Here is a 27,905-nt window from a genome sequence, read left to right as displayed (position 1 = left end):
GGGGCGGGGCCCGGGCGGGGCGGGGCCCGCCAGGCATCGCCAGCCGAGCGCCGAGGCGCCGCGCCCATTGGCGGAGACGGTTGCGCGTCGCGGGCCCGCGCCCAGGCGCAGCGCCGTGTCCGTGGTCATGGGGCGGGCGCCCGGGGCCGCGGCGGGACGCGGGACGCGGGGCCCCGGCTGAGCCCGCGGCCGGAGGGGCGGCGGGGGCGGGAGCGGCCGGATCCCGGAGGCGGCGGCGGGAGGAGCCGGGGCCGCCCTGGATGTTCAGTGAGTGCGGGGCGGGGGCGCGGGGCGCGGGGCGCGGGGCGCGGGGGGCGCGGGGCGGGGGCGCGGGGGGCGGGCCTGGGGGTCGCGGCGCCCGAGCCGGCGCGCTGAGGCCTGGGCGGGGCCCGCGCCGTGGGGGGGCCTGCCCGGCGGCCCCGACCCCCGCGTGCAGGCCCCGCGCCCCGCCCCGCGGCCGCCGCGGCCCCGCACGGTGCGCTCCGGAGGCCGTGGGTCCCGGAGGGCGGCGGGCAGGGCGCCGGGCTCGGCTTCCCGGGAGAAAGGCGCTGTCCTGGGGGAGCTCGCGCTGCGGCCGAGCACGTGGTGGTCGCGCGTGGACGGCGGGAGGTGGGTGCCGGAGACGCGCCGGGGCAGGCCGGCCGGGGGCCTCCGGGTCACCGCCCTGCGCGCGGGGCGCGGGGCGCGCGGCTTTCGGAAGCCGAGGGGCGAGGCCGCGGGCGGTGGGAGCAGCGCCGGCGGCCCCGAGCGGCGGAAGTGGGGCGCCCCGGGCTCCGCGCGCGTCTCCCGGTCAGCCGGGGGAGCGGCCTCCCGGGCGGGCCGCGCGGCCTGGGGGCCCGGAAGGCGAGCCGGCCTCCTCAGCCTCGTCCCGGGGCACCTAAGCCGGCCTCGCTCGGGCCACGGCGGGTGCAGCGCGCAGGGGCTCGGCGGGCGGAGCTCGGGTCCCCCCGGGGGTGCAGGTGTGCTGCACCTGGAGGGCGCGGCGCGTGCGCAGCTTGCCCTCAGCCCCGGGGTGGCAGTGCCTCTGGGCGAAGCGGCCCGCCGGGTCCAGCGCCGGGAGGCCTGATGGGGGGGGGCCGGCGGGTAGATCTAGGCTAGAAACCACGGAACGACCTGTGCGACCTCTCTGCCCTAGTTTCCGAATATGTAACGTGGGGTAACAGTTGACAGTGTAAAAGTGGATTTTTTCAATTAGCAATAATCGCGCCTCGGATAAACCTCACTGGGTACGATATTAAAAGTAGACTTTTTCAAAGGTTCAAAAAAAAAAAAGGGAATTAAGTATGTGAACTTGCCTTATACGTAAAAGGTACTATGTAAACATTAGCTATTTTCTTTTCGGGGAAATATTTTCTAGGTTCCTCATAGGTTTAAAATGTTTGTGTGTTAAATAACGATACATATTAGTCTTGGTTTTATTTATGAAATATAAATCTTTCCTGCCTTGAAAATCATTGTTGAACTAGAAACCCAAAAAGTGGCCTTGTGTTTAGTATTTTTTCCTGTTTCATCAACAATAAGGGAGATTAGTGTATCTTGGATCAGTTTTATTGCTTCTGCCTGTAAAAATGAGACTTAACCATGCTTCTGTGACTATAAAACTTGGGCGCAGACCTCACAAAACAACCCAGTAACTTGTGTGTACGTGTGAGTGTTTTCCCCAAACAGAATGTTGGCACTTACAAAGGACACCTCTGCAGAAAGAGAGGGATTTTTGTTTTCGAGGATCATTCGGTTCACCAGCGTTCCTCAGTGGGCAGAATTAGAATTAATGTCTCCAGCCTCTTCCTGTTTGAGGAGCTTCTCGGGTGGTAACTGTTGCCAGTGTTCTCTGTTCCCGACTGCCCTTGTGACTCCGAGGCAGGATCCTCCAGCAGCCGGCGACTGCAGAGCAGGGCTCTTGACCTCTGTGCCACGGACCCTTCCCAAGTGGACTCTGTACTGGCCAGTGCGTGGGGGGGGGGGGGGCGCCAGGAGAGAAAAAGAAAGCGGTGGGGAGGCGGGAGGAGGGGCCGGCAGGTTGCAGGGACAGTGGGGGGGGGTCTTTGGTCGCGGGGGTGTGGGGCGACCAGCGAGCGGAGAAGGACCCGGCTGGGAGTAACCTGCAAGGACTCCCTGTGGAGCTGGGCAGAGGGCTCCAGGTTCGCTCTTTGGGAAGGTGGTGCCTGCGAGTGGTGATGGGATGGAAATGGGGAAGACTGGGCTACGTTGGTCTGCTTTGACTGCAGCTTCGTGTCTGCCTCTTGACTCCAAAGGGAAAGCGATTGCTTAGCAGAGAAGGACATCTTCAAGCAGATCCTCAGGTCGGAGAGGACCAAGAGGAGGCCTGAAGTAACCCGTCTGTCCTTCCAGACAGCCTTCCCTCTTGAAAATGGCCTTCAAATATGAAATGTAGTGAGCGGGTGTGGCTCAGGCGGTTGCGCACCTGCTTCCCACACGGGAGGTCGCAGGTTCAATTCCCAGTGCCTCCTGAAAACAAAAAGCAAGCAAGCTCATGAACTCGGGAGCTAATGTGGCTCAGTGGTTGAGTGCCGGCTTCCCACATATGAGGTCCCAGGGGCCCCCAAAAAATAAAAATAAAATGACCCTGACTATAAGGAAGGGTTTTCCCCAAAATGTATCCCTCTGAGAAGAGGGTGACACCTCATATTCAACTCTCTTATTACATTACTGAGAACAAGGTGCTGTTTGAGTAAGACATACTGGGATAAAATATCCACAGTCCAGCTAATTTGAGGTATACCTACAATGAATCTTACCAATATTAGTTAAATAAAACAAACAAAACCCAGTAAAGATTTAGTAATTAAGGATTTGTCTCAGAAAGCTCAAGAGTTAGATGTCATTGTTAACAGATCACAAAAAATACAATCTTTAATGAATGAAAAAACTTCTGCCCACCTAACTGGTACTTACGGCTTGGGTTGAGATTCCCAGTGATGGCCTCGGGTGGGTGTGAGAAGGGTGATGTGCTCTAGGAAATGGGATTTCACAATTCAGAGTGCCTCGTGCGACCACAGAGACTCGTTGTAGCTTGTCAGGGCTGCTGTAGACCGAGTGGCTTAAACAACTAGGCTCCACTTAGAGGCTGGAAGTCCAAAACCCCAGCATGCCCCGTCCCCACAGGCTGTAGCTCTGGGGCGGCTGCTGGCAGGCCTCCGAGGCGCAGCCCTCCACCTCCCGCCAGGTCTCCTGTGCTTATTGGGGCTCCCGTTAGGTTGGGCTAGGGCCACCCCGATGCCTTTGGCCTCCTCTGGTCCTGTTGGTTTACAGATGAGTCCACACCCCCCGACCGTAGAGGCTGAGGGTGGTTAGAACTTGAAGACGCCGTCGGCAAGTGGGTCCACACCTGCAGAATCTGGGGCTAGGACTTGGGTGCGTCTTTGTGGGAGTTGGTTAGGGTTAGGGTTATTCTCAGTGTACCACCACCCTGATGCTGAGGGTGTACGTGAGTAGTTGGAGTAAAACTGTTTCAAGAAAGAAAAGGGAAAACAATATTTCTGAATTAACACATTGCCCTATATGCCATTATTTGAATGCATGTATAAATTTATAAAGACTATAAGTAGGCATTTGACTATTTCATCTACAATCCTAAAAGTTTTGTTCAATTTTTGTTTTTATTCCAATTTAAGTTAACCAAAAATATTTTTTCTTTTTAATTTTCTCATTGAAAAGGGTAAGATCATCTAAGGTTTGAGATCGCCTTTAGTTAAGTATTTTGTAGAAATTAGCAGATATTTTGTTTCTCTGGTGAAGCAAATTCCCTTTTCCACTTCTCATGTTTTACCATTAAGAAGATTGAAAGAGTGCTCACGTTGAAGACAAGTTGAAGTTTTGTCTTGGCAAGGGTTAGAAAATGCTATGAAGAATATCCATGCTCAGTTCTTTGTTTAGCAGTCAAACAAGATGATGTTCTTCTGAGAGACACTGAAGAGTGTATCTGCCTTAGCACCTTTACCCAGTTTCAAAATAAAATGTCCCCCTGTTTTTTAAAACAAAATACTAGCTTTTGGAAATTCTATAATTTAACAAGCAGAAGTATAATGCAAAATTGTGTCAGTTACCATTTTCAGAGATGCTGAAGTGTCATTTCACAAAGTAGCACTGCGCTCTAAAACTGTGCTGTCCAGTACTGTTACAGCCGACCGTGTGTGGCTCCTTAAATTAAAATTTTAAAAAATTAAAAACTTATTTCCTCAGTTCTATTAGCGACGTTTTAATTGCTCAGCAGTCACATGTGGCTCCTGTATTGAACAGTGCAGATCTAGAACATTCCCAGCGTTGCAGAAAGTCCTTTTTAACAAGACTGCTCTAGAATGAAAACTGAAGGTCATTCCACACTGACACACGCACGTTTTAAGGTCATTGAACAGCTCTGAGCCCTCACCTGCTGCGTTTGCATTCAGTTTCAGGAAGAGTGATCAGCATAGCAAAACACCCTTTTTTTTTTTTTACTTTTTGTCTACGATTGGGTTTGCAAATAAAGCAGATGTAAAAGTTTATATAGTCAAAAATAATAGTGTAGGTGTATCTGTTCTGTCACTGTGCCATAACCTTCCATGTTGACAAGGTTTGATATAGAAATAATTTTTGTGTGCTGTAAAAAAGCGTTACGGTAAGAGTCAAATATTTATGGTTTGGGGGTCATAAAAACCCAGAAAGATCAGGAACCTAAAGGAAATGCCAAGCAAAAGCTGGCCAGCACGCGCTGTATTTTTAGCATGTCCCCTCCGGAACACCCCATTTGTTTGGAGGAGTCGAGGAGCGGTGCGGGCAGGATGGGGGCCTGAATTGGGAGGTGGGCGGTTTCGTGTGTGGCGTGGCAGAGCCAGGCTTGAATCTCCTCTGGCTTCGCTCTGCAGGGCGCCCTGAGCCTGGGCGGGAGGTGGGAGAACCTTGCGGTGGCGCAGTGGAGCCTTGTGTGCCTTAAAACAGCGCGGTGAGGGTGGAGCAGAGGGAGCTCTTCAGAGCACAGCGCAGTGGAGCAGGAGGGCCAGAGGGAGAAGTGAATGAGGCTGACCACTGGGCTTCGTGCTGCAGCGGCCGCTCGGTGGCACGATCGCGCCGTCGAGGAGAATCCGGAGGACCAGGAGTTGAAGGGAAGATGGATTCCGTTTTGAACACGTTGAGTTCTGCTGTTTGCGGCACCCAGGTGGGAATGCAGGGCAGTGCGCTCAGGAAGCCGGACTGAGTGGAGATGATCTTGGGGGTGGTAAGGTGATGCAGAGAACGGGAAGAAGGAACGGAGGCGGGGAGCGAGAGAAGGGGGCACGGCGCCCAGTCCAGCTGAGATCCGGAAGGAGGGTACCGGAAAGGGCCGTGAGACCTGGGGGACCTGGGATTCACATCTCAATCACGGGTCCACTGAAGATGGACACAGGCGTGGCCGCCGGAGGAGGAGCCTGGAAAGTGGCCGTAAGAAGACTCCTGGGACATGCCTGAGGCCAGTGACGTGGGACAGAGTGGCTCCTGGTGACAGCTGTGTGCCTGGCCTGAGATCCCGCCCGCTCCGTGAAACTCAGGTGCTCCTGTGCCTCAGCCATGCGCTGTGTGTGCGCCCCACATCTCTCAAGACAGGGAAAGAGCACAGCTACTAGTTCAAGTGTATTTTTTAAGATTTATTTTTTATTTATTTCTCCCCTCCTCCTTGTCTGCTCTCTGTGTCCATTCGCTGTGTGTTCTTCTGTGTCCGCTTATATTCTTGTCAGCAGCACTGGGAATCTGTGTCTCTTTTTGTTGTGTCATCTTGCTGCGTCAGCTCTCCGTGTGTGCGGCGCCACTCCTGGGCAGGCTGCACTTTTCACACGGGGCAGCTTTCCACACCCGGCGCAGTCTTTGTGCGTGGGGCTCCCCTACGTGGGGGACACCCCTGTATGGCACGGCTCTCCTTGCCCACATCAGCACTGTGCGTGGGCCAGCTCCACACGGGTCAGGAGGCCCTGGGTTTGGACCCTGGACCTCCCATGTGGTAGGCGGACGCCCTATCAGTTGAGCCACATCCACTTCCCGAGTTCAAGTGTATTACTGCCAGACTGTGTCTGAACAAAGATTAAATGTGAACGATGATGTTATTTTAAAATTATGTGAGGTATGGTTGAAATTAGGAACGTGGCTCATTTATATTTCCTCAAAGCTAATGGAATACAATTTATTGTGATGATGAATGCAAAAGCTAGATTTCTGGGCCCCTGGTGAGCTTCTGGTGGATTGTGTGGCCGTTTGGACGTGGGCACCCCTCCCACGTGGACCTTTGAAGTGAGGGAAGAGGCACAACCCCCAGTCGCTGTGGCCCGATGTTACTTTCCCAGCTGAAGAGGGTTTCCTGGATTTCGGGTTTCTTTGCATCCCCCTGTATCCACAGTTAACTATTAAGAGTTTGGCTACAGGAAGATGATCATGTCCTGATTTTTATAGCAGCTCTGTTGAAATATTAGTTCAGCAGGGAGCAATGAGTTATATATGACAGGTGCACATTATTTCAGAATCCTCGTTTTATTTGCAGAAATGCTAATAATGTGATATGAAGAGAAGGATCTGAGGTCACCTGTTTTCACCTTTAAGCTTTAAGGTGGTCCCCATTTAAATAAATGAAAATTATGGGAAATCCTGAAATTAACGAAGATTTTCTAATTACGGAAAAAGCTCAGCAGATAATTACAATGCAAGTCTCATGTCTGAGTCACTGAGAAAACAGGTCTCTATTTTAAGGAGTTTCTTTTTTTGTTCTAAGAGTCCGTGTATGGAAATGTGTGATGCGGAAGTCAGGGTTAAAGAGGAAAATGGATTTCTCTGAAGGATCCCATCCGCTCAGTCCTTATTTTACGTGCACGCTGGGCTGGACTCAGGCTGGTTCTGCCTCTGCTGTTCGTTTCAGTGGTTGGAAAGGAGAGGGGCTGCCGAGCCCTGCCCCTCGGTCCACGTCCCACCCAGGGCCATTGTTAGAAAACGGAGCTTTGATTCCGAGAATCTGCCTATCGGAGCAGCCAGTGAACCAGGATCGACCACCCAGCCCCGCCAGCCCCGCCAGCCCCCGGCGGCCCGCTCTGCTGTTCATCCACCCCTCACCGCGCCCCCTTTCCTAAGCCCCGTCCATCCCTGTGCCCCTTCCCTAAGCCCCGCCCCTCTCTGCTCCCCCTTTCCTAAGCCCCCTGGCTCTCCCCACCGCCTCAGCTGGGCACAGGTTGTCCCTCCCCTTGGCCCGGCCTTGGCGGCCACCTCTCCTACTGATGTCCCTCCCTGTCGCGTCTGTCCAGCTTTCTGGTTTTGAATGATGGTGAAAACACGTCGACACTGCACACAGTCCCGTGTCAAAGAAGAGGGTGGCGATGGGACATCTGGGAACGTTTTCACGGCTAAAACATGAGCCTAGGACTCCAGGTCTGGGAGTACGGGCCCAGGAGCTCCTGGAGGTAGGTTAGAAGCATCCTACCTGCTGGGTGGTGCAGAGCTTTTCTTTTCGGAGTAACGAAACGGCTCTAAAATTTTTTGTGGTGATGAATGCACAGCATTGTGATTATACTAATAGCCATCGATCATACACTTGGGATAGATGTATGGTATGTGGCTCTATCTCAGTAAAAGAGCTTAATAAGTAAGTAATTGTGCAAGAATAGCCAGAAATAGCAGCTATGTACAGCAGGGGAGGCATAGAGAGATTGAGAGGTGAGAATTTTTGTTTGTTTTTTAATTTAGTTTTATTTATTTTTTGTCTGCTCTGTGTCCCTTTGCTGTGTTCTTCTGTGTCTGCTTGTATTCTTGTCAGGCAGCTCTGGGAACCGATCCTGGGACCTTCTGGAGTGGGAGAGGCAGTCATTCTCTTGCGCCATCTCAGCTTCCTTTTCTGATGCATCTCTTATTGTCTCTCCTCTGTGTCTCTTTTTGTTACGTCATCTTGCTGCTTCAGCTCTCCACTCAGTCCAGCACTCCACGCAGGCCAGCCCGCCTTCACCAGGAGGCCCTGGGCGTCGAACCCTGGACTCCTATGTGGTAGGCAGGAGCCCAATTGCTTGAGCCACATCTGCTTCCCTTCTTGTTTGTTTTTTGTTTATCATTATTATTATTATTGAAATAATGGAAATGCTCTAATGATAATTGAAGTGATGAATGTACTACTATGTGATTATACCAAATACCATTGATTGTACACTTTGGGTGATTTGTACGTGTTATTAATGTATATCAATAAAATGGATTTTTTTTTTAAGTCTTAACAAGGTGCCGGGAAGATGTTGGATTCCCTGTCTTGACTTTGGACCAAAGTCGATGGACAGTATTCACTGCTACCGTCTCTGTGCGTTTTTAAATTTTTTCTAAATATAATACTGAATTGGAATCTCCAGAGCTGGAATTATTTACACACACACACCACTGAACTCACTCCCGGGGGATTCTTACGTGTAGTGAGGTTAGAGAACCTTGGAGCATCACGGGTAGAGTCAGGCTGATACAGTAATGCTCGTTAGTAGCTCCAAAGAAGCAGTTACGTCTTCGTTGATAGAGGAAAGCCTAGAGAAAGGCTTCCCTTCCTCAAAGTATCTGAATCCTTGTAATAGCAATAAACATAAATTTTTAAAAATCTAGGGGAGGGTGTATCTCAATAATTGGGCACCTGCTTCCAGTGTACGAGGTCCTGGGTTCAATCCCCAGTACGTCCTAAAAAATAAATCAATAAATATCTCTAACTCCTAAGTACAATGGGAGAATAATGCCCCATAACCAAGTGAGGCAAATTCCGTAACGAAAGGATGGTTCAGTATTGGGAAAGTTATTGGTTTGCTTCATTATATCGTTGAATCTCAGTTGTATCAGACCAGGGCCCCTCCTTTTTAACAAATGTTTTGCACTCTCTCTGGTAATATCTTTCTATACACCAAGTCTGAAGTAATATACATTTTATATTTATATGCATATATACTGAATTTATATGTATATGTGTGTGCATATATCCGTATACCCATTTGCCCTGGTGTGTGACTTCTAGGTCGAATTGAAAAGTAGTTTTTCAGAGTGTAACTTAAAGAAGCAATCACAAATCAGTTTGGGGGAAGCAGATTTGGCATAACAGATACGGCCTCCACCTACCACATGGGAGGTCCAAGGTTCAAACCCAGGGCCTCCTGGCCCATGTGATGAGTCAGCCCACACGCAGTGCTGATGCGCGCAAGGAGTGCCGTGCCACGCAGGGGTGTCCTCCGCATAGGGGAGCCCCACACACAAGTGCACCCCACAAGGAGAGCTACCCCACGCAAAAAAAGTACAATTCACCCAGGAGTGGCGCTGCACACACGGAGAGCTGACACAGCAAGATGACACAACGAAAAGAGACAGAGATACCTGGTGCCACCGAGAATGCAAATGGACACAGAAGAACGCACAGCGAATGGACACGAGAGCAGACAATGGGGCAAGGGGAAAGGGAGAGAAATCTAAAAAAAAAAAATGAGGGAAGCAGATGTGGCTCAAGTAATTGGGCTCCTGCCTACCACACGGGCAGTCCCAGGTTCAATTCCCAGTGCCTCCTTAAAGGAAGACAAGCACACAATGAAACAGACACAGTAAATGTAAACAAGGGATGGAGAGAAATAAAATCTTTTTTTTTTAAGTATGGTATTTTACCCTTCCCAGTTATTGACTTCGTACTTTCCCAAAATCTTATTTATTTTCTGAGTTTTAAAGGTCTTAGATTCTGTACTTCCTATAGCCTGCTTTACTGGCTCTTTCACTGCTAATAAACACCTCTCACAGAATAGGGAAAATAAAAAACCTTAAGATTCAAACTGGTTTTGTTTGTTGTTAGCCTCTGTATGAAAAGTTTGGTGTGGCTGATTGCGTTCAGGGGAGTTGGGGTTGTCTACGGATGTTACTAAATGGCCTTTAAAATCCTCATGCTTCTGCGCCCCGTGGCCCTCTCTCTGAAGGTCATGAAACGAGTACGCACCGAGCAGATTCAGATGGCAGTGTCCTGCTACCTCAAACGCCGCCAGTACGTGGACTCAGAAGGGCCCCTGAAGCAAGGGCTGCGGCTGTCGCAGACTGCTGAGGAGATGGCAGCTAACTTCACAGGTAACGCCGGCCTCCGCGGCGGGGCTGACCCCACGGGTAGCGCCAGGCCCTCTGCAGTGGGGGCTCGGCACGGAGCACCCGGAAACCTGGGTGGGCAGCGTCAGGTGGCTGCAGGGACGTGGCCCGTCCTTCAGAGCCGCGCCCAAAGGCAGCTCCGCCCGCCCCACTGCGTGCAGGGTTTCCTTCCGCAGGACGCCCGGTTATCTGTTCGCAGTGTTGCGTGGAGCGCCCTCCTCCTGTAAACTGTCCTGAAAGCCCCTGGGAGCAGGGTCCCGGGTCCTTGGTGTCCCCCCTCCTCTCGATACTCTTGCTTGGGGAGTCCACTGCTGGGTGAGCGAGCACCTTGGGTGGGTGCAGTGGTGGGAAATGCTGATCATAGCTATGTTCCGGGGGTTTTTGGGATTTTTGTTGTTGTTGTTACTTGTTTTGAAATTGGACTCTATTTTAGAAAAAGTTGTCTTGAATTAATCTGGAGTAACGGGAGTGGATGTGGCTCAGTGGTTGAGCACCTGCTTCCCATGTACGAGGTCCTGGGTTCGATCCCCGGGACCACCTAAAAAAAAAATTCTAGAGTAATGAATTAATTGTTACGTGGTTACATTGTGAGTTCTTACACTGAATTCGTGTACTAGAGATTTTGAAAGAAAACAAGCTGCTCCATCCTCTCAGATGCCCGGGACCTGCCCTGATGGGGTCCGGTCAGCTCTCTCTCTAGCTCAGCCCTCGCCCCCTTCTTTCCTGCTCTCCCTGCTTCCTGAACTCCTTTCTTGTAAGAGTCGGCACAGCCTGCTCTGCCCTCGCGGGTCTCAGTCGGTGCTGTGGTACCGGCCCGGTCCAGGACCCAGGCCACTTGCCCGAGGGGGCCCCTGCCATCACCTGGGGAAGGGGTGGCGGCAGCGAGAGCCCCAGGTGGCCGCAGAGCTGCAGCCGTTACCCTGAGAAGACGCGTTCTCGTGGTCACGTTCACCCACGCCCCCTCCCTCCACGCTCCAGCAGAGGTGGACATGGACGGAAGGACGGTCTCTAGAGCCCTGGCTGATCTACCAGGCCCCGCCCCGCCCGCCGCGCCTTAGGTCGCCGTCAAGCCTTTGACGCAGGCGCGTGGTCGCCGGCCTTGCTTCCCACGAGCCCAGGAGCAGTAGTTGTGTGTCTCAGCCGACGGACGCAGGAGTGACGCCGCTTCTGTTTCAGGGGTCACCGTTAGTCTGGACACAGTGGAGCCGCTCCTGGAGCACCAGCGAGAGAGGGCGGCTCGCGGCTGTGGTTCTGCTGCGATTTTGTCTTTCGGTTATTTGAGTGCTCTGAAAAACCGTGTATCCGTTAGAGGCGTGTATTGAGCAAAGGCTGTAGGCCAGGACACGAGCTTGGGGGCGAAGGTCTGCCCCCAGCTCCGGCGGCGCGAGGCTGTGGCCGGGAAGCAAGGCAATAAGTCAGGGATTACGGAGAAGTGAACGGGGTGAGTTCTGGCACAGAGGCGAAGAGGGTTCCCGTGGAGCAGAGAAGACGGTCAGCCGAGAAGGCTTCCCCAGGTCCCTGCCGGCAGGAGGCGATCGATAAACGGGGAGCAAGCTCACTTCCCGAGGAGCCCTCAGGAGCTTAGGGGGCCAGGTGAGAGGCGAGCACCTGCGGGCTCTCACGTGAGTGTAGATGTTCGCGCTGACACATCACCGATGGGGGAGCCCAGCTGATAGGTTGTTCCCTGGACCTCTTAGCGGCATGGAGCAGGCCAGACGAGAAGGAGGACCATCCCGTGGAAGAAGCGGGGTAACAGGAGGAGAGGACAAGGAGATTTTAGGAAGCTGCAGGCCTCTGGCGAGCCCCTCCCCTCGCCGCTTCCCCTCTGCCTTCTGCAGTGTGGGGCCTCCGGGCTCTGCGGTGCACGCTGCCCGTCTCCCCGTCTCTGTCCCCCTTTGTGTACGTTCTGTGCTGTAGCTTCCTGGGTCCTGTACCCCGTCTCTAAACGTGCTGATGGCTCATCCAGATTGCCAATAAAGATGACTTCTCTCTGCCCCAGCCACCCCCCTCAGGCCCCCACACGCGGAGAGGGCAAGGGGCCTTTTTGTAAAGCATAAACTCACAGAACAGAGATTAAGCGCGGGTTCACATGCTGAATATTGAACCTCTGGCTTCTCCCCCGAGCCAGCTACAAGAACACTGGTGGCCAGGCACTTCAGAAACATCCTCTAAGACAAAAGTGGAAAATAACAAAACAAGAAAGAAAACGAAAGGGGAAAAAAGCATGCTACCGTTAACATCCTTGAGGGGGGCGGATGTGGCTCAGGGGTTGAGTGCCGGCTTCCCCCATACGAGGTCCCAGGTTCGAGCCCCAGCCACATACCTCAGAAAGAAAGAAAAAAAAAATAGCATGCTTGAAGCAAGAATAGAACATTATCTTTAAGGAGAAAGGGAGAGAAATTTCAGAGAACAGCAATAAGAATTTGTTAGGTTGTATGAAAGTAGAAATGAAAAATAATCAGCACAAGGCTTGAAAATTGAGCAGGCTTTCCAGAAAGTAGAACAAAAAGACAAAGAAATGGAATATCGGGGAGTTATTAAAGGCTCCATTCAGGAGATCCAACCTTGAAATCGTAGGACCCCAGAGAACGAAAACAGGAGGGAGTCAGTAAAAGGATTCTAGAACGTTCCGCAGACCTGAAAGACATGACCTTGCAGCTTGACGGTCCCCTGAGCGCCCAGCACAGGGGCCGCAAATAAACCCCCCGAGGTCCTGCTGTAGATGGAAGTAGGGTCAGAAGTTTCCAGGTAAACCTTCCAGGAGCTGGTGGAGCTCCCCTCTCGGTCATCTGTTTATCTTTGTGGTTTTTGCCGTTTTATTTCTTTACTGTCCTTTAATTGGGTAATAGGAAGGCAAGGAGATAAAGGTGGCGTCAGTCGGTAACGTCCGGCAAGGTCCACATATTTGAAAAGCTGCCAGCGGGTCCAGTGCTCTTGGTGCGCACGCAGCAACCCCCACCCCCCGCCATGTTGGGGTCAGTAACTACCCCGCCATGTCTGAGTTAATAACTACCCCTTCCACCATGCTGGGGTCAGTAACTACCCCCCGCCATATTGGGGTCAGTAACCGCCTCTCCCCCGCCGTGTTGGGGTCAGTAACTGCCCTCCCGCCGTGTCTGGGTCGATAACCGCCTGTCGGCCGCTCTGCTCTCTCCCTCCGCAGTCCAGTCGGAATCCGGCTGTGCCAACGTGGTGTCCGCGGTGCCTTGCCAGGCCGAGCCCCAGCAGTATGAAGTGCAGTTTGGACGCCTGCGGAGTTTCCTCACTGGTGAGTCCGGCCCCAGCCGCCTCTTCTGGGTCAGAAAGCGGAGTCCGCGTCCCCGAGGCTGCCCCTGCAGGCGCGGGCGAGGCACGGGGCTCGCGGGCAGAGCACAGCCCTTGCTGCCGAGCCTCGTCCGCTGGCACTGCGGAGAGACTTCAGGTCCAAGGCTAAAGTTTCGAAGGACGTCGGCGTCGGGAACGCGTGCCGAGTCAGCCGCGTGGAGCAGCGTCCTTGGGTGCAGCTCCTGGGAAAGAGCTTTGGTACCTCTCCAAGACTGATGATTTAGACCATCGTAAAATGGTCTTTTCCCTGTATTTCCAAAAGTGCAAGAATCAGCAAGACAAAAGAATCAAAAGCTGCTGTTTAGACAAGGCGGCGTGGGTAAAGATTTATTTCTTTCTTTATCCTCCCCCCATTGTCGGCTCTCTCTGTCCTCCATTCGCTGTGTGTTCTTCTGTGTCTGTTGTAATCTCATTAGTTGGCTCCAGGAACCGACCCTGGGACTTTCCAGAGTGGGAGAGAGGCGATCATTCTCTTGCACCACCTCAGTTCCCTGATCTGCATCTCTTACTGTCTCTCCTCTGTGTCTCTTTTTGTTGCATCATCTTGCTGCACCAGCTGTCTGCTTGGTCCAGCACTCCTGCGCAGGCAGCACTCCACGTGGGCCAGCTCACCACACAGGCCACCTTGCCCTCACCAGGAGGCCCTGGGCATCAATCCCTGGACCTCCTTTATGATAGATGGGAGCCCACTTGCTTAAGCCACATCTCCTTCCCGTTAGTGTTTTTAAAGGAAAGAATCTATGGTCTAAAGTTGGGGAAAATGTCCAAAAATGTTACAGGAAATAAAGGTTACAAAATAAAACTTCAGAAGGAATTATCTTAGTTTTACAGTTGCCGAATGATAGAATGCCTAAGTAGAGAATAATCTGTTAAATCATTACAAAAGTGAAAAGTCGTGACGATTAAAGATTTGGTAATAAAGAGAATTGATTGTATTTAAACTGGAAAGAAAGTAACTCCATTAAGATCCTCATTTCTCATGAATGGTATGAGAAGAGTCATGGCTGCTTTCCATCCCCACTGAAGATAGAAAACAGATTTATGCCATAAGGATTTATCCAGAGGCAAGCAAGACCTTGAGATGTGAGTCCTTTTTAATCAGTAGATAATCACAAGTGTCTCTCCATGGTCAGCTGATGTCGCCACTCTGGTGGCAGGAGGCTGGTGTAGATGGAGCACTGGTCTCCACCTTCCACTCGCCAAGTGGGGGAGCTGGGGTCGCGCTGATTTGGCCCCACCTCCTGGGGCCCACCGCCCAGCAAGGGAAACAAAAAAGCAAACCCAGTCAGGCACTCGTGACATCGTAGAGATTTTGGTTTGTATTTTTTAATCACTGAAGCATGGCTATAATTAAATGGACTCATTGAAATAATCTTATCAGAGAACTGCGACGTTTTCTTGCAGGGAAGAGTTAATATAGCTAGTTAATCGCTGACCTAATTTATCTAGGTAAAAAACCTTCTGTCCAAATCCCTTCCCCATTTATGTCTTGGGAGTCTTGATGTTTTTCTTTTCTTTTTTTTTCTTTTTTTTTTTTAAGATTTTTTTCTCTCCCCTCCCCCACCCCACCCCACCCCAGTTGCCTGTTCTCTGTGTCTATTTTCTGTGTCTTGTTTCTTTGTCCCCTTCTGTTGGTGTCAGCTTCTGTTGTTGTCAGTGGCACGGGAATCTGTGTTTCTTTCTGTTGCGTCAGCTCTCCGTGTGTGAGGCACCATTCCTGGGCAGGCTGCACTTTCTTTCGCGCTGGGCGACTCTCCTTACGTGGCGCACTCCTTGCACGTGGGGCTCCCCTACGCGGGGGACACCCGTGCGTGGCAGGGCACTCCTTGCATGCATCCGCACTGCACGTGGGCCAGCTCCACACGGGTCAAGCAGGCCCGGGGTTTGAACCCTGGACCTCCCATGTGGTAGGCGGACACTTCTATCAGTTGGCCAAATCCGCTTCCAGAAAGCAGGATCTTGATTCCAAGGTAGAATTAGCAGGTTCGACTCCCCAAGGCTCAGGGGAGAGGAGGAAGGCTCCGGTTTTTTGAGACTGAGATAACTAAGATACGGTGAGCGGAATGACAAGCTGGAAGGGTTTTGTGAGGATGGCAGCCACCGTGCAGCTTGCAGCGGGACATGCGGCCAGGACTAAGAGCCGATGACAGGCATGCCGCGCCATCCACCTAGGCAGATCCCAGCCTCAGCAGGTGCAGGCCAGGCGCGGGCCTCCTGCTGCAGCTGGAGGTGAGCGGTTCCGAGGGGCCACCTGGCGAGCTGCCGGCTGAAGACCCGGGAGGAGGGGCCAAGGGTTAAAGGGCACCCAGCGTGCGGGGCTTCCCAGCAAGGGCAGGTGTCATCAGCAGGTCCAGACTCGGAAAGGCGGGGAAGGAGAGCAGGCAAGGCGCGTTTTCTGCTGTAGTGTCTTGCTTTAATCATTTCTGAGAACTCCACGGAAACCCCGTTTTCCTCATTCCCACCAGCAGAGTGAGTGGGACCGAGTGGACGTTCCCGCCACGCTCAGGGCGGTGTGTGGGAGGAAGGGAAGCGCCGCCTTCAGCAGAAATGGCCCTTCTGCGGTTGGAGGAGGTGTGTTAAGTGGGTGCGTCCCCAGCGAGACAGGGGCCCGGCATGACCGCAGCGGGACAAAGCGTATAAAAGGCATCGACCGAGATGCTGTTCACACCCAGCACGCATTGTCCACAGGTAGGAGAGCAAATGCAGCAGTCTGAAACGAGCTGAAGCTACACCGAATTTGTCTTTTTCTTTTTCTCTTTTTTTTTTTTTGAGGTATCGTGGCCAGGGCTTGAACCCAGGACATTGTATGTGGGAAGCTGGTGCTCAACCGCTGAGCCACATCGGCTTCCCTGAGATGGTTTTTCAGTTTGTTTTGCTTCTTTGTTTGTTTTTTTAGGAGGCTGCAGGAACCGAACCCAGGACTTCCCATGTGGAAGGCGGGAGCGCAGCTGCTTGAGCCACATCCACTCCCCTCAGTCATTTCTAAATTCATACTTTCCTGTTCCTTGATGGGCCAGGTTTTTTCTAAACTTATTAAATTAAAATGCCTCTCATTTTGGAAAATAAAACTGAAACTAAAATTTTTAAGGAGTTGAAAATGATCTCTCATCCCAGTAGAATATGTATATTTAAAGTCTTAAGTAAAGGTTGACTCTTCTTTGTTTTCTGTAATTGGTATTTTGAGAATGAAAATTTCCAGAGGTCTTCTAAAGAATTACAGCTGCCTTGTCATTAACTGTGTATTAGAGTAGAGATCAATTTATTCTAAAATGCATATATTATGCATAATTTACCTCGTGGCAAGTGAAGTAGTGTTAAGCAAAGATAGTATACTGGTTGCATTTAGAGTTAAATTAGGGAGGCAAAATGCAGTGTTCCCAGTCCTGGATGGATTTCTTTCAGTAGAGGGGAAAAAGTGCTAGCAGCTCTTAGGTGCTAACAAGGCTTTTTTTTTTTTAAGATTTATTTATTTCTCTGCCCCCCCTTCCCCTGTTGTCTGCTGTGTCCTTTCACTGTGTGTTCTTCTGTGTCCGCTTGCATTCTTGTCAGTGGCACCTGGAAACTGTGTCTCTTTTGTTGCTCATCTTGTTGTGTCAGCTCTCTGTGTGTGCAGCGCCACTCCTGGGCAGGCTGCACTTTTTTCACATAGGGCGGCTCTCCTTGTGGGGCTCACTCTTTGTGCGTGGGGCTCCCCTACGCAGGGGACACCCCTGTGCGGCAAGGCACTCCTTGCGCGCAGCAGCACTGTGTGTGGGCCAGGTCAGAAGACCCTGGGTTTGAACCCTGGACCCTCCATATGGTAGGCAGATGCTCTGTCAGTTGAGCCACATCTGCTTCCCTGCCAAGGCCTTTTTATATTAACTTTCTTAAATGTGTACAAACCTTAATCTAGATTTAAAATCTTGATGCTTATTATATTTCTGTATGAAACCTAAACTCATTTACAAATAAAATACAAACAACCACAAAAGCCATATAATTCAAATTAATAGCAATTTACCGTGATGGTTAGGCTTTGCCAAAATTGACCTGCTGCTCTGAGTGGGAGTGGACAGCACTGGTGGCTGTAGCACACGGTATTTTCGGCTCGTCTTGCCAGTAGTGTCCTGTGATGATCTTCTCTCCCGTTTTCCTGTGTTTGAAGACTGCAAAGCCTCTGCCTGTCGTAGCACTCCGTTGTCCTTCCCTTGTATGAACTCTTAATTTAGGTGTGAGTTTCATCTCTGCTTTTTTATCATCAGCCCATGACAGTTCAGTACACTTTTTGGACATTTTTTGGTGCATAGTTTCTTGGTGTCAAAGACTCAAATTAGTAAATAGGTTAGTCTTAATATCTTATTTATGATTCTCTCTACAGAAGAGGCGTTTTGCTTCCTAGCCAACAAAATAAAGGTGAATGCAGTGGCAGACACGGGGTGACTGTGGATGGGTGCCGTCATCTTAGTGTAGGTCGTGCCAGCCTAGCGGCCAAGATGAGTTAATGCACCCACGAAGCAAGTCCTTTGATTTTACTTGAAGTAACTGATGCCAAAAGTAATAGCAGAGCACAGACTAAGAGTGAGAATCGCATGTCATCCGGGTGGATCTGAATATACTTATATTCATTGTATTTTAGGTTATTCCCGAGAATACGCCCAAAGATCCCCAGGGCTCTCAGGTCCCCAGTTTGAGGAAGACCAGTGTATTGGGAAAAAATACTCAACGCTGAGGACCTGGGTACAAAGTGCCCCTGCTGCAGGGCTGTTAGAGGAACTCAGGCAAAGTTCTCCACCTCTCTGGGCGTCCAGGGCCTGGTTTGTGGCGGGAATCAGGCCCGGGGTTGCTCAGCGTCAGAGCCGGTGCTCTTCCTTCTTTAGGGAAAAAGGCTTGGACCTGGAGTTCCGGAGTTCCAGGGGGCTCCTTTCAGTCACCAGCCTCAAAACGCCGTCCTGCCGAGAAGGGGTTCCGTGGTGGCGGGCGCCCGCGATGGCGCCCGTGGGGGGCCGGCGCTAAGCCCTGTCTCGTTGCCGTTCCAGATTCCGACTCCCAGTACAGCCACGAGGTCCTGCCCCTCCTCTACCCTCTCTTCGTCTACCTCCACCTGCACCTGGTCCAGAGCAGCCCCAAGAGCACCGCCGAGAGCTTCTACAGCCGCTTCCACGGCATGTTCCTGCAGAACGCCGGCCAGAAGGACGTGGTCGAGCAGCTGCAGACCGCGCAGACGGTGCAGGACATCCTCTCCAACCTCAAGCTCCGCGCCTTCCTGGACCACAAGTACGTGGTGCGCCTCCAGGAAGACAGCTACAACTACCTGGTCCGCTACCTCCAGAGCGACAACAACGCCGCCCTGTGCAGCGTCCTCACCCTGCACATCCACCTGGACGTGCAGCCCGCCAAGAGAACCGACTACCAGCTCTACGCCAGCGGCGGCGCCTCGCGCGGCGAGGGCAACGGCGCGGAGCCGGCCGACGTGCCCGCGCCGCTCCTGCCCAACGAGGCCGCCCTGGAGGTCCTGCAGGAGAGCATCCGGCGGGTCAAGGACGGGCCGCCCTCGCTGACCACCATCTGCGTCTACGCTTTCTGCGACACGGAGCAGCTGCTGAACACGGCGGAGATCTCCCCGGACAGCAAGCTGCTGGCGGCCGGGTTCGACAGCTCCTGCATCAAGCTGTGGAGCCTGCGGGCCAAGAAGCTGCAGGCGGAGCCCCACCAGGTGGACGTGTCCCGAATCCACTTGGCTTGTGACGTTCTGGAGAAAGAGGTACGAGTATCGTTGTCCCTCCCCGTGCCCGCCTCCCTAACTAGCTCGGAACATTCTTACCACGCACGGCACATCGTCCACAGAAAGGGGCTTCGTCATCCCCCTCCTCACACCTTGAGCCAAACGAACGCCGTGTAAGCCGTAGCCGTTGATTCCTGCTAATGCCCAACCTTGGAAGAAAGACTTCTTTTTAGCAATATTAACTTAACGTTGCTAAAGAGTGGTCAGTATTTATTAGTATCTGAAGTGCGGCTAGCACTGCCAAGCCTAATTAAAGAGCCTTAGCTGATACTGACTTCAGTTCAGATTTACAGTAAATATCCTCACGCACATATATGTACATTTTTGCAAGTCTAAGTAATCGGAAATAGATGACTGGATCAGAGGGTCAGTGGATTTTAAATCGTGGCAAATATTGTCGTTTTCCTGCCAAGTTGTGTTGTTCTATAATCTCAGCGACTGTTTGAGGACGCTGTCCCTACATTCTCTTCACACTGGATGTTGTTACAGCAACAATCCTCTGGCTTGGTGCACCTCAGGGTGTTCTCATCCCCCATTCTTAAAAGTATACAGTGAGGAGCAGGTGTCGCCGAGTGGTTGAGCGCCTGCTTTCCATGTACAAGGTCCCAGGTTCAATCCCAGGTACCTCCTAGAATGAATGAATGAATGAATTTAGTTAATCCATTAATTAGTGTAAGTGACCCACTACCAGATCTTATTTTGTTTGTTTGGGGTGGTCTCGGTTTGGCCTGGGTCTCAAGTCATGAGAATCACTGCCCAGGGGGAAATATGGGCAAAGGAAGAGGGACATTTTACTGCACAGGGTTAACTTCCCCGAGCACGGCCCACAAAAACATTTTTATCTCATTGCCATTGAAATTCATGCAGCTCTGCTTCAGGTGATTTGGGATCAAAAATTCCTGTCATGGAGGTGACAAATTAAGGAGTAAAGAATCACTCCAGCTGGATTACAGCTGCTGGTAAAGATATTAAGAATATCAGACACTTCGATTCAGCCCTTTTTCCCTGCTTTGTGAGGGACCCTCCAGTTAGAATGGCCTTAGAACTTTTTATTCTTGCAACTGAAACAATTAGTAGAGTTTATTATATGAATAAATAATCTAGATTCTCATATACAAGCTTTGATTTGAATTTCATACTACCCTCAGATACTTTCCATCGCACTTTTATTCAAATTATCAAATTTCTCTTTCCCTTGAAGACAGCTGTAGCCGTTTGGAAGGTCTTCAGATACAACTGAGGGGTCTGCCTTCCTGTACTTTAAATTTTCTGGAAATACATTTTTTAGAACAAAGAATTCTTCCTACTGACCTTATTGGCATCAGGGTTTGAGGATTATTCTAGGAAATAAAAATTTATATAAAGGGAAATAGCAAATACGGTATCTCAGAAAGAGCAGGAGACCAAAACCAAACCCTCTGAAGGTTCGAGCCCGGCCACCGTAAGCGCTCGCCCTGTGCCGTGCTCTCAAAGGTTTCCAGGCACCGAAGCAGTGAGTTTCCAGACCCAGAGTAGGGGTAGCTGGCAGAGACCCCGGAACCGAGAGGAACAAAGGTGGCTGGACGGGAGCAGGTCAGCTGCGGCTGTCTGGTGAGGGGCTGCAGCCGTGGGAAAGGAGAGGCGCAGGTGGGCGTTGAGGGCCTTGGTCAGGTCCTCGTGGCGCGATGGAGAGACGCCCACGGGTGACGTCGACCGCGGTGCGGCCAGAGGCGCCCCTCGCTGGGACAGGGAGCGAAGCGGCTCATAAGAGGGCTGGTTTTTATTCACCATCATCTGTTTTGCAAATACGGTAACTTTCTAGCCTCTGTGTTTTGGGGCTTTTGTTTTTTTGTTCTTCTTGTGTGTGCAAAGAAATTTTTTTGTAACTTTAGAATTAAAGATCGCTTGTTGGCAGGGCAGGGGCTTCCTGTTTGGGATTTCTGCACCACCACCCACCTTCCCCCCACCCACTTCGTCACAGCAGTTTGGGGAAGTTTTCTTTTTGGTTTCTGACAAAAGAGCATTTTGGTCGGGGAGGGGGGATAATAAATGAGTTCCGGTATTGGTTTTTAAAGTTTCTTCTATGAGAATTTGGACTCCTCATTTTTTCCCTTGTAGAATTTACAATTAAAATTGAGACTTTTTAATGGAGGGATTACAAACTCATCTGCCCATGGAAGCCAAGCAGGTAAAAGTAAATGTAAGCCACCTGGGCTAAAGAGAGGCTAGGAAGTAAGGAAACACCGTCAGCCAAATTAAAAACCAGTTTGTAACCTGTCCCTTAATCTTTTTGAAGAATTAGCTTTTGCATACACAAGTGGAAAAAATATCTTGACAGTCGCTATCCAAGGAGCCTGGGAAGCCCCAGCAATTCATTTCTAAGTCTCTGCCCAAGAATTCCCTTTCTGAGGGTCAACCAGCCCCATGAGGCTCTCTGGGCTTTGCCCTCTGCACAAGGCCAGCTGTGGACCATGAGGCTCTCCGGGCTTTGCCCTCTGCACAAGGCCAGCTGTGGACCATGAGGCTCTCCGGGCTTTGCCCTCTGCACAAGGCCAGCTGTGGACCATGAGGCTCTCCAGGCTTTGCCCTCTGCACAAGGCCAGCTGTGGACCATGAGGCTCTCCAGGCTTTGTCCTCTGCACAAGGCCAGCTGTGGACCATGAGGCTCTCAAGGCTTTGCTCCTCTCCACAAGGCCAGCTGTGGACCATGAGGCTCTCCGGGCTTTGTCCTCTGCACAAAGCCAGCTGTGGACCATGAGGCTCTCCAGGCTTTGTCCTCTGCACAAGGCCAGCTGTGGACCATGAGGCTCTCCAGGCTTTGCCCTCTGCACAAGGCCAGCTGTGGACCATGAGGCTCTCCAGACTTTGCTCCTCTGCACAAGGCCAGCTGTGGAGCATGAGGCTCTCCAGGCTTTGCCCTCTGCACAAGGCCAGCTGTGGACCATGAGGCTCTCCAGGCTTTGTCCTCTGCACAAAGCCAGCTGTAGACCATGAGGCTCTCCAGGCTTTGCCCTCTGCACAAGGCCAGCTGTGGACCATGAGGCTCTCCAGGCTTTGCCCTCTGCACAAGGCCAGCTGTGGACCATGAGGCTCTCTGGGTTTTGCCCTCTGCACAAGGCCGGCTGTGGACCGTGAGGCTCTCCGGGCTTTGCCCTCTGCACAAGGCCGGCTGTAGACTGGCAGGCGAAGGAGGCTGTCTCTCTCCAGGGCTTCTGCCACATCTACAGAGCCATCTCTGCTCCTCTGTGTTCTCTTGTGTGTACTTCCCATGCTCCAGCTGAAAACTCCAGCATTAAAACTCCAGCTCGGCCCTTTGTCGTGTCTTTTATCTCCATCCACCAAGGGGCAGAGACTCAACGCCCAATCAAAGCCTGAATCATAATTTAATTAAGTAAATGTGAAACTTCAGACAGACCAGTTCACAAACATAATCCAGTATCTGTTTCTGGAATTCATAACTATATTGATTGCTACCCTAGGTATAGAGCCCCGAGAATTTAAAAACACGTCCACACAAAAACTTGCGCAGAGATGTTCACGGCAGCATTACTCACAGTAGCCAAAAAGTGGAACCCGCCGTTACCTGCTGAATTGATAAGACGTGGAGTGCGCAGACGTGGAGTGCTCACGGCCGCCAGGAGGAGTGAAGTTCCGATGCGTGCGGCACACGGGTGAACCTTGAAGGCAGACGCCGGATTCCCCATGCCATCTGGTTCCCATAGAGGAAATGTCCCCAGCGGGCAGAGGAGGCAGAGAAAAGTGGCTGCAGGGCTGGGGGAGGCAGGTGGGAATGACGGTTCCTGGGCAAGGGGTTTCTTTTGAGGTGAAAATGTTCGGAATTAAGTGAAAAAGAAAACTAGGGAAGCAGACTTGGCCCAGTGGATAGTGCATCCGTCTACCACATGGGAGGTCTGTGGTTCAAACCCCGGGCCTCCCTAACCCGTGTGGAGCTGGCCCATGTGCAGTGCTGATGTGCGCAAGGAGAGCCCTGCCACGCAGGGGTGTCCCCCTCGTAGGGGAGCCCCACGCGCAAGGAGTATGCCCCGTAAGGAGAGCCGCCCAGCGAGAAAGAAAGTGCAGTCTGCCCAGGAGTGGCGCCACATACATGGAGAGCTGACACAACAAGATGAGGCAACAAAAAGAAACACAGATTCCCGGTGCCGCTGATAAGGATAGTCGTGGTTACAGAAGAACACACAGTGAATAGACACAGAGAGCAGACAAGTGGGGAGGAGGGAGAGAAATAAATAATCTTTTTTTTTTTAAAAAGTAAACTAAACAGAAACTTACATACGCAAGATTTTTTTCTATAAATTATGCCAAACGAAACAACGTGCAGCCACACCGTATCCCTTGCACTCTCTGAGTTAAGAGTGGACGTAGAGCACCACTGAAGTTTTCCTCAGCTGGCACAGGCACCCCCTTCGCACGCTTGGACCTAGCCGCCCCCCCATTGCAGACACCACAGCGTGAGCCTGCACGCGCCGTCCTCTGTCCAGCTGAAAGGGGGCTGGGAACGACGTCCAGCCTGATTCCCTGCTGCTCGTCCCCAGGCGCTTTTTGTACTTGAGCAGCATGACCCAGCTGCAGCCCCTGCGCTCAGGATCCTGCTCCCTCCAGTAAGTGGAGCCGCACGCAGTCTGCACTTGTGGAATTCGCATATAAAACTGTCGCAGGGATTGGCTCTAGTCAGACGCTGATGCAAGCCATGTGTGTAATTCAGAATTTTCTAGTAGCCACGCTTTAAAATGTCAGCAGCAGCGGGCAGGGCTAATTTTAGAAATGTTGGATTCGGCGCAGTGCCGTCTCGGAGGTGTGACGTGCGTGACTTAGCCCCACTCTGGAGCCCCGGGTCGTAGCGCACCGAGGCCAGCCGCCCCGACTCAGTGCCGCTCTGGGTGACGGCTAACTGGGCGCCAACCCCAGAAGGGACCTCTGCCCGGAGAAGAGCGGTGAGAGCTGAGACCCCTGGAAGGGCCGGGCGCAGGCATCCACGCCGAGCTGAGGTTCTGGGGCTCCGCGGCCGGCCCACTACAGCGGCGGGTCGGAGCCGCGGGGCTGCGGGCGCCAAGCCTTGGGGTGTGTTGGGGGATCTGTTCATATCGCTCTTTCTTCATTCTTTGTAACTTCCTGTCTTTATGCATGTCTTACAACGTGCACAATGTAGATTTTTGTTACACATGTGTATTTTACACTTTAAAAGCTCTGCTGGGAGGCAGCCCGTGGACTGGGGTGGAGGAGAGCGAGGGGGTGGGAGGCGGCCGCCCTTCCCTGCTTTCAGCTCTGCCACGTCCAGCCACAGCAGGCACGTGGCCGGGTCCCCTGAAGCTGCGGTCCCACAGACGGCATAGTGGGACTGGCCGGAGGTTCTGGGGCCTCAGAGCTAAGCAGGCGCGCCCCCGCAGGATTGGGGTGATCCCTGGGGAGCCCCACGTGGCTCCAGGGCACGCTGCTCTGCCCTGCCCTGGCCAGCTCCCGGGGTCCCCGGCCCCCGCCGCAGAGGATGTCCTCGTGCGGCCCCGGGTGGCGGCTGACCCTTGATGTGTAGCCGCCCTCCAGGAGGGCCCGTGTGGGTCACCCCGGCCCAGTCCTTGTTCCCACGGTCCTGACGTAGACGTTGCAGCATGCAGCGGTGAGTCACGCTTGAGGCTGTAAAATGTGGTGTGGCCTCCGCAAAGGAAAATGACTCACGCCCTTGGGGGCAGGCGGTAGGCTCCGCCGCCCCCAGATGCCTCAGTGTTTTCAGTGCTGCGCCTCTGGAGCAGCATTTCAACCCCACGGGCATCCCCGTGTCTTCCCTCCTAGCGTTTTCTTAAACGCGTACCCCCTCGAGGCATTTGATTAGTTCTGACCCCGGTAGTTTTCAGATAGAGGGTACGGGGTGCCCACCCTGCTGCCGGCACCCGAGGCCCGCGGCCGCGTCTTCCTGAGCCAGCGAAAGCAGGGGTTCAGGAGTCTGCATCTTGCTTCTCTTTCTTCTGGTGTTTAATTAAAATCCGTATTAATTTATGAATTCCAGGACAGAAACAGCTGTAGTCTTGAGGAGCTTGTCTATGTGGGAATCGAGAAATAGATTTGAAAACAGGGTGCTTGGGGAGGGGAGAGGAGGCTTGCTCTCTGGGACCACTGGGGGCTGCTTTTCTCTCACGCCCCTCGCCCAGGGGGAGCTGCTTCCTTGAATCACAGGCATTACCAGCTCTGTTTAAGCCGCTTCTGAATCATGCCTCGTTGTGTTTAGGCAAGTGTTTGAGACCGTCCAGAAAGCCACTGCTGTAAAACTTCGTCTTATTTCTTTTTGGATACTGGCAGCTTATGGCTGGTGGCAGGGGCTTGTGTTGAACTTATTAAAAACTGCATCTTCCTAGCTTGCTGTTAGTTCTCAGACGCCCACAGTTTACGTTGGCTAAGCTCGGCTAATCACTGTGTATCAGTCTTTAAACGAGACCACGCTGCCCACCTCATCAGCCGCAGCTGTAGGGGCAGTGAGCTTGCCAGGGCTTTTCACGTGGCGCAGGAGGAGCAGGGGAGCAGCAGTGCTCGCGAAGCAGCCGTCAGACGGCGGCAAAGACGCAGGCAGAAAAAGACTCAAAGGTAACAGGTCCACAGGCCAGTCTTCTCAACCGGCGTACTTCAGGATTAACAGTGAGTCAACGTGGACGGACACGGTGTCCTCCGAGAGGCAGGCCCGCGGCCATTGCTTTGGAATCCCAGCCCTGCGTCTCCCTCTCTCGGTCTGGTTGGTTTTAGCTGCAGGGCGGATTCAGGAAAGCACTTCCTGGGTTCCGGGAAACCCTGTTCAGTTCAGCCGCAGTTTTCCCAGGGACCCTCCTTTCCCGGGTGGAGCCTATTTCCCAAGCATCCCCTCTGCCTGGACTCTCTCTTCCCTGCGGGACCACTGACCTGTCTCTCTTCTCCCCCCCCTCCCCGGGCGCCTCCCAGGACGACGAGGACGACGGTGCCGGCGCGGAGATGAAGGTGCTGCGCGGGCACTGCGGGCCGGTGTACAGCACGCGGTTCCTGTCGGCCAGCGCGGGGCTGCTGTCCTGCTCCGAGGACATGTCCATCCGCTACTGGGACCTGGGCAGCTTCAGCAACACGGTGCTGTACCAGGGGCATGCCTACCCCGTGTGGGACCTGGACATCAGCCCCTACAGCCTCTACTTCGCCAGCGCGTCGCACGACCGCACGGCGCGGCTGTGGGCGTTCGACCGGACGTACCCGCTGCGGACGTACGCGGGGCACCTGGCCGACGTGGACTGCGTCAAGTTCCACCCCAACTCCAACTACCTGGCCACCGGCTCGGCCGACAAGACGGTGCGGCTGTGGAGCGCCCAGCAGGGCAGCTCCGTGCGGCTCTTCACGGGCCACCGCGGCCCCGTGCTCGCGCTGGCCTTCTCACCCAACGGTAAGTACCTGGCGTCGGCCGGCGAGGACCAGCGGCTGAAGCTGTGGGACCTGGCGTCCGGCGCCCTCTTCAAGGAGCTGCGCGGCCACAGCGACAGCGTCACCGGCCTCGCCTTCAGCCCGGACAGCAGCCTGGTGGCCTCGGCCTCCATGGACAACTCGGTGCGCGTCTGGGACATCCGGAACAGCCACTGCAGCGCGCCGGCCGACGGCTCCTCCAGCGAGCTCGTGGGCGTCTACACCGGGCAGATGAGCAACGTGCTGAGCGTCCAGTTCATGGCCTGCAACCTCCTGCTGGTGACCGGCATCACCCAGGGCAGCCAGGAGCACTGACGGGCGGCGCCGGCCCCCGGCTGGGGCGCGGGACCCGGCGTCCAGGCCTGGCCGCAGACTGAACCGTCCCTGGCCACGACAGCGCGCCCCGCCGTCCCCTCCCGTCGGCCGGCGCCCTTGGTTCCCCGGGCTTTGCTGAGCCCCTGCCCCCGAGAGGCGCGGGGGACCAAGCCTTAAGGTGCTCGTCCGTCCCCGCAGGCCCCCTGGGGCCTCGAGCACGGACAGAGCAGGCGCTGGGCCGGGCAGGGGTGCCCGCGGAGCACCTAGGGGAGCAGGGCCGGGCGGGTGCCAGCGTCCGTCCCTGGGCTTTAGGGGAAGCCTCACTCATCTGGGAATGCCGAGGTGGGAATTAGGAAAGGGGAGGGCGAAATCCTGGCCAGAACGTCTTTCTTTTTCCGTAATTTTACAGAGAGCCAGGATTTTTCTAATTATTGTTATTATAATTATTATATTGAGGAGGAAATCTAGCACTGGCAGAGGGTACTTTCTCTGGTTTTAACTTTCAGGTTTGACTCCTGGCACTGGCTGTGATACTTAGAATTTCAAGGTTCAGGGAATTTAGAAAATTTGGTAGCACAGTATATTGGGAGAAAGGGAAAACTTCTGGGCAACAATTGGGTAACTGACGGCCGTGATCCTAGAAGCAGGTGGGTGGACGTGCTCGAGCGCGTTTGGGCTCGGGCAGTGATGGTGGGAGAGTCTCGTGGCTGCACCTCTGTCGATAACCGTCTCCCCTGAAGAGAAAGATTGTGGTAAAGAAATGAAAACAGCTCGAAAGTGCAAGTCACAAGGTACAATTAAAAATGCTGAATTTCCAGATGACTGTTTTTTCAGAGGTGTGGCTTCCCCGACTTGGTTTCCTCCTGAGACTCTGGGCTCCCACCGCCCGCACGGCAAGGGCAGCCGGACACACACTGTGTGAAAAGGCCCTGGGTACCTGCACACGCAGCTCCACTGTGCTCTGAGAATAAAGCGAGTTCTCATGTGTGGAAAAAGGATTAAATATTTCTGTTTTCTGAAAAGA

The 27,905-nt window shown here is 53.1% G+C and overlaps 1 protein-coding gene across 1 annotated transcript; it reads left to right on the top strand.

Annotated features, from left to right (window-relative positions):
* Positions 1-140: 140 nt before the first annotated feature.
* TAF5L (TATA-box binding protein associated factor 5 like) lies at positions 141-27,905 on the top strand. Its single transcript, XM_058289742.2, has 5 exons — positions 141-267; positions 9,921-10,065; positions 13,244-13,348; positions 18,420-19,144; positions 26,084-27,905. Exons 2-5 carry the CDS (start codon positions 9,924-9,926, stop codon positions 26,879-26,881), a joined length of 1,770 nt encoding a protein of 589 aa, XP_058145725.1. The 5' UTR covers positions 141-267; positions 9,921-9,923; the 3' UTR covers positions 26,882-27,905.

This window comes from Dasypus novemcinctus, chromosome 28 (assembly GCF_030445035.2).
Source record: "Dasypus novemcinctus isolate mDasNov1 chromosome 28, mDasNov1.1.hap2, whole genome shotgun sequence".
NCBI classification, from domain to species: Eukaryota; Metazoa; Chordata; class Mammalia; order Cingulata; family Dasypodidae; genus Dasypus; species Dasypus novemcinctus.
This window is presented reverse-complemented; position numbering and strand designations above follow the sequence as displayed.

Coding starts and splice junctions, on each gene's coding strand:
- TAF5L (XM_058289742.2), top strand. CDS start 9,924: ATGAAACGAGTACGCACCGAGCAGATTCAGATGGCAGTGTCCTGCTAC. Junction 10,066..13,243: donor GATGGCAGCTAACTTCACAG/GTAACGCCGGCC, acceptor CTCCCTCCGCAG/TCCAGTCGGAATCCGGCTGT. Junction 13,349..18,419: donor CCTGCGGAGTTTCCTCACTG/GTGAGTCCGGCC, acceptor TTGCCGTTCCAG/ATTCCGACTCCCAGTACAGC.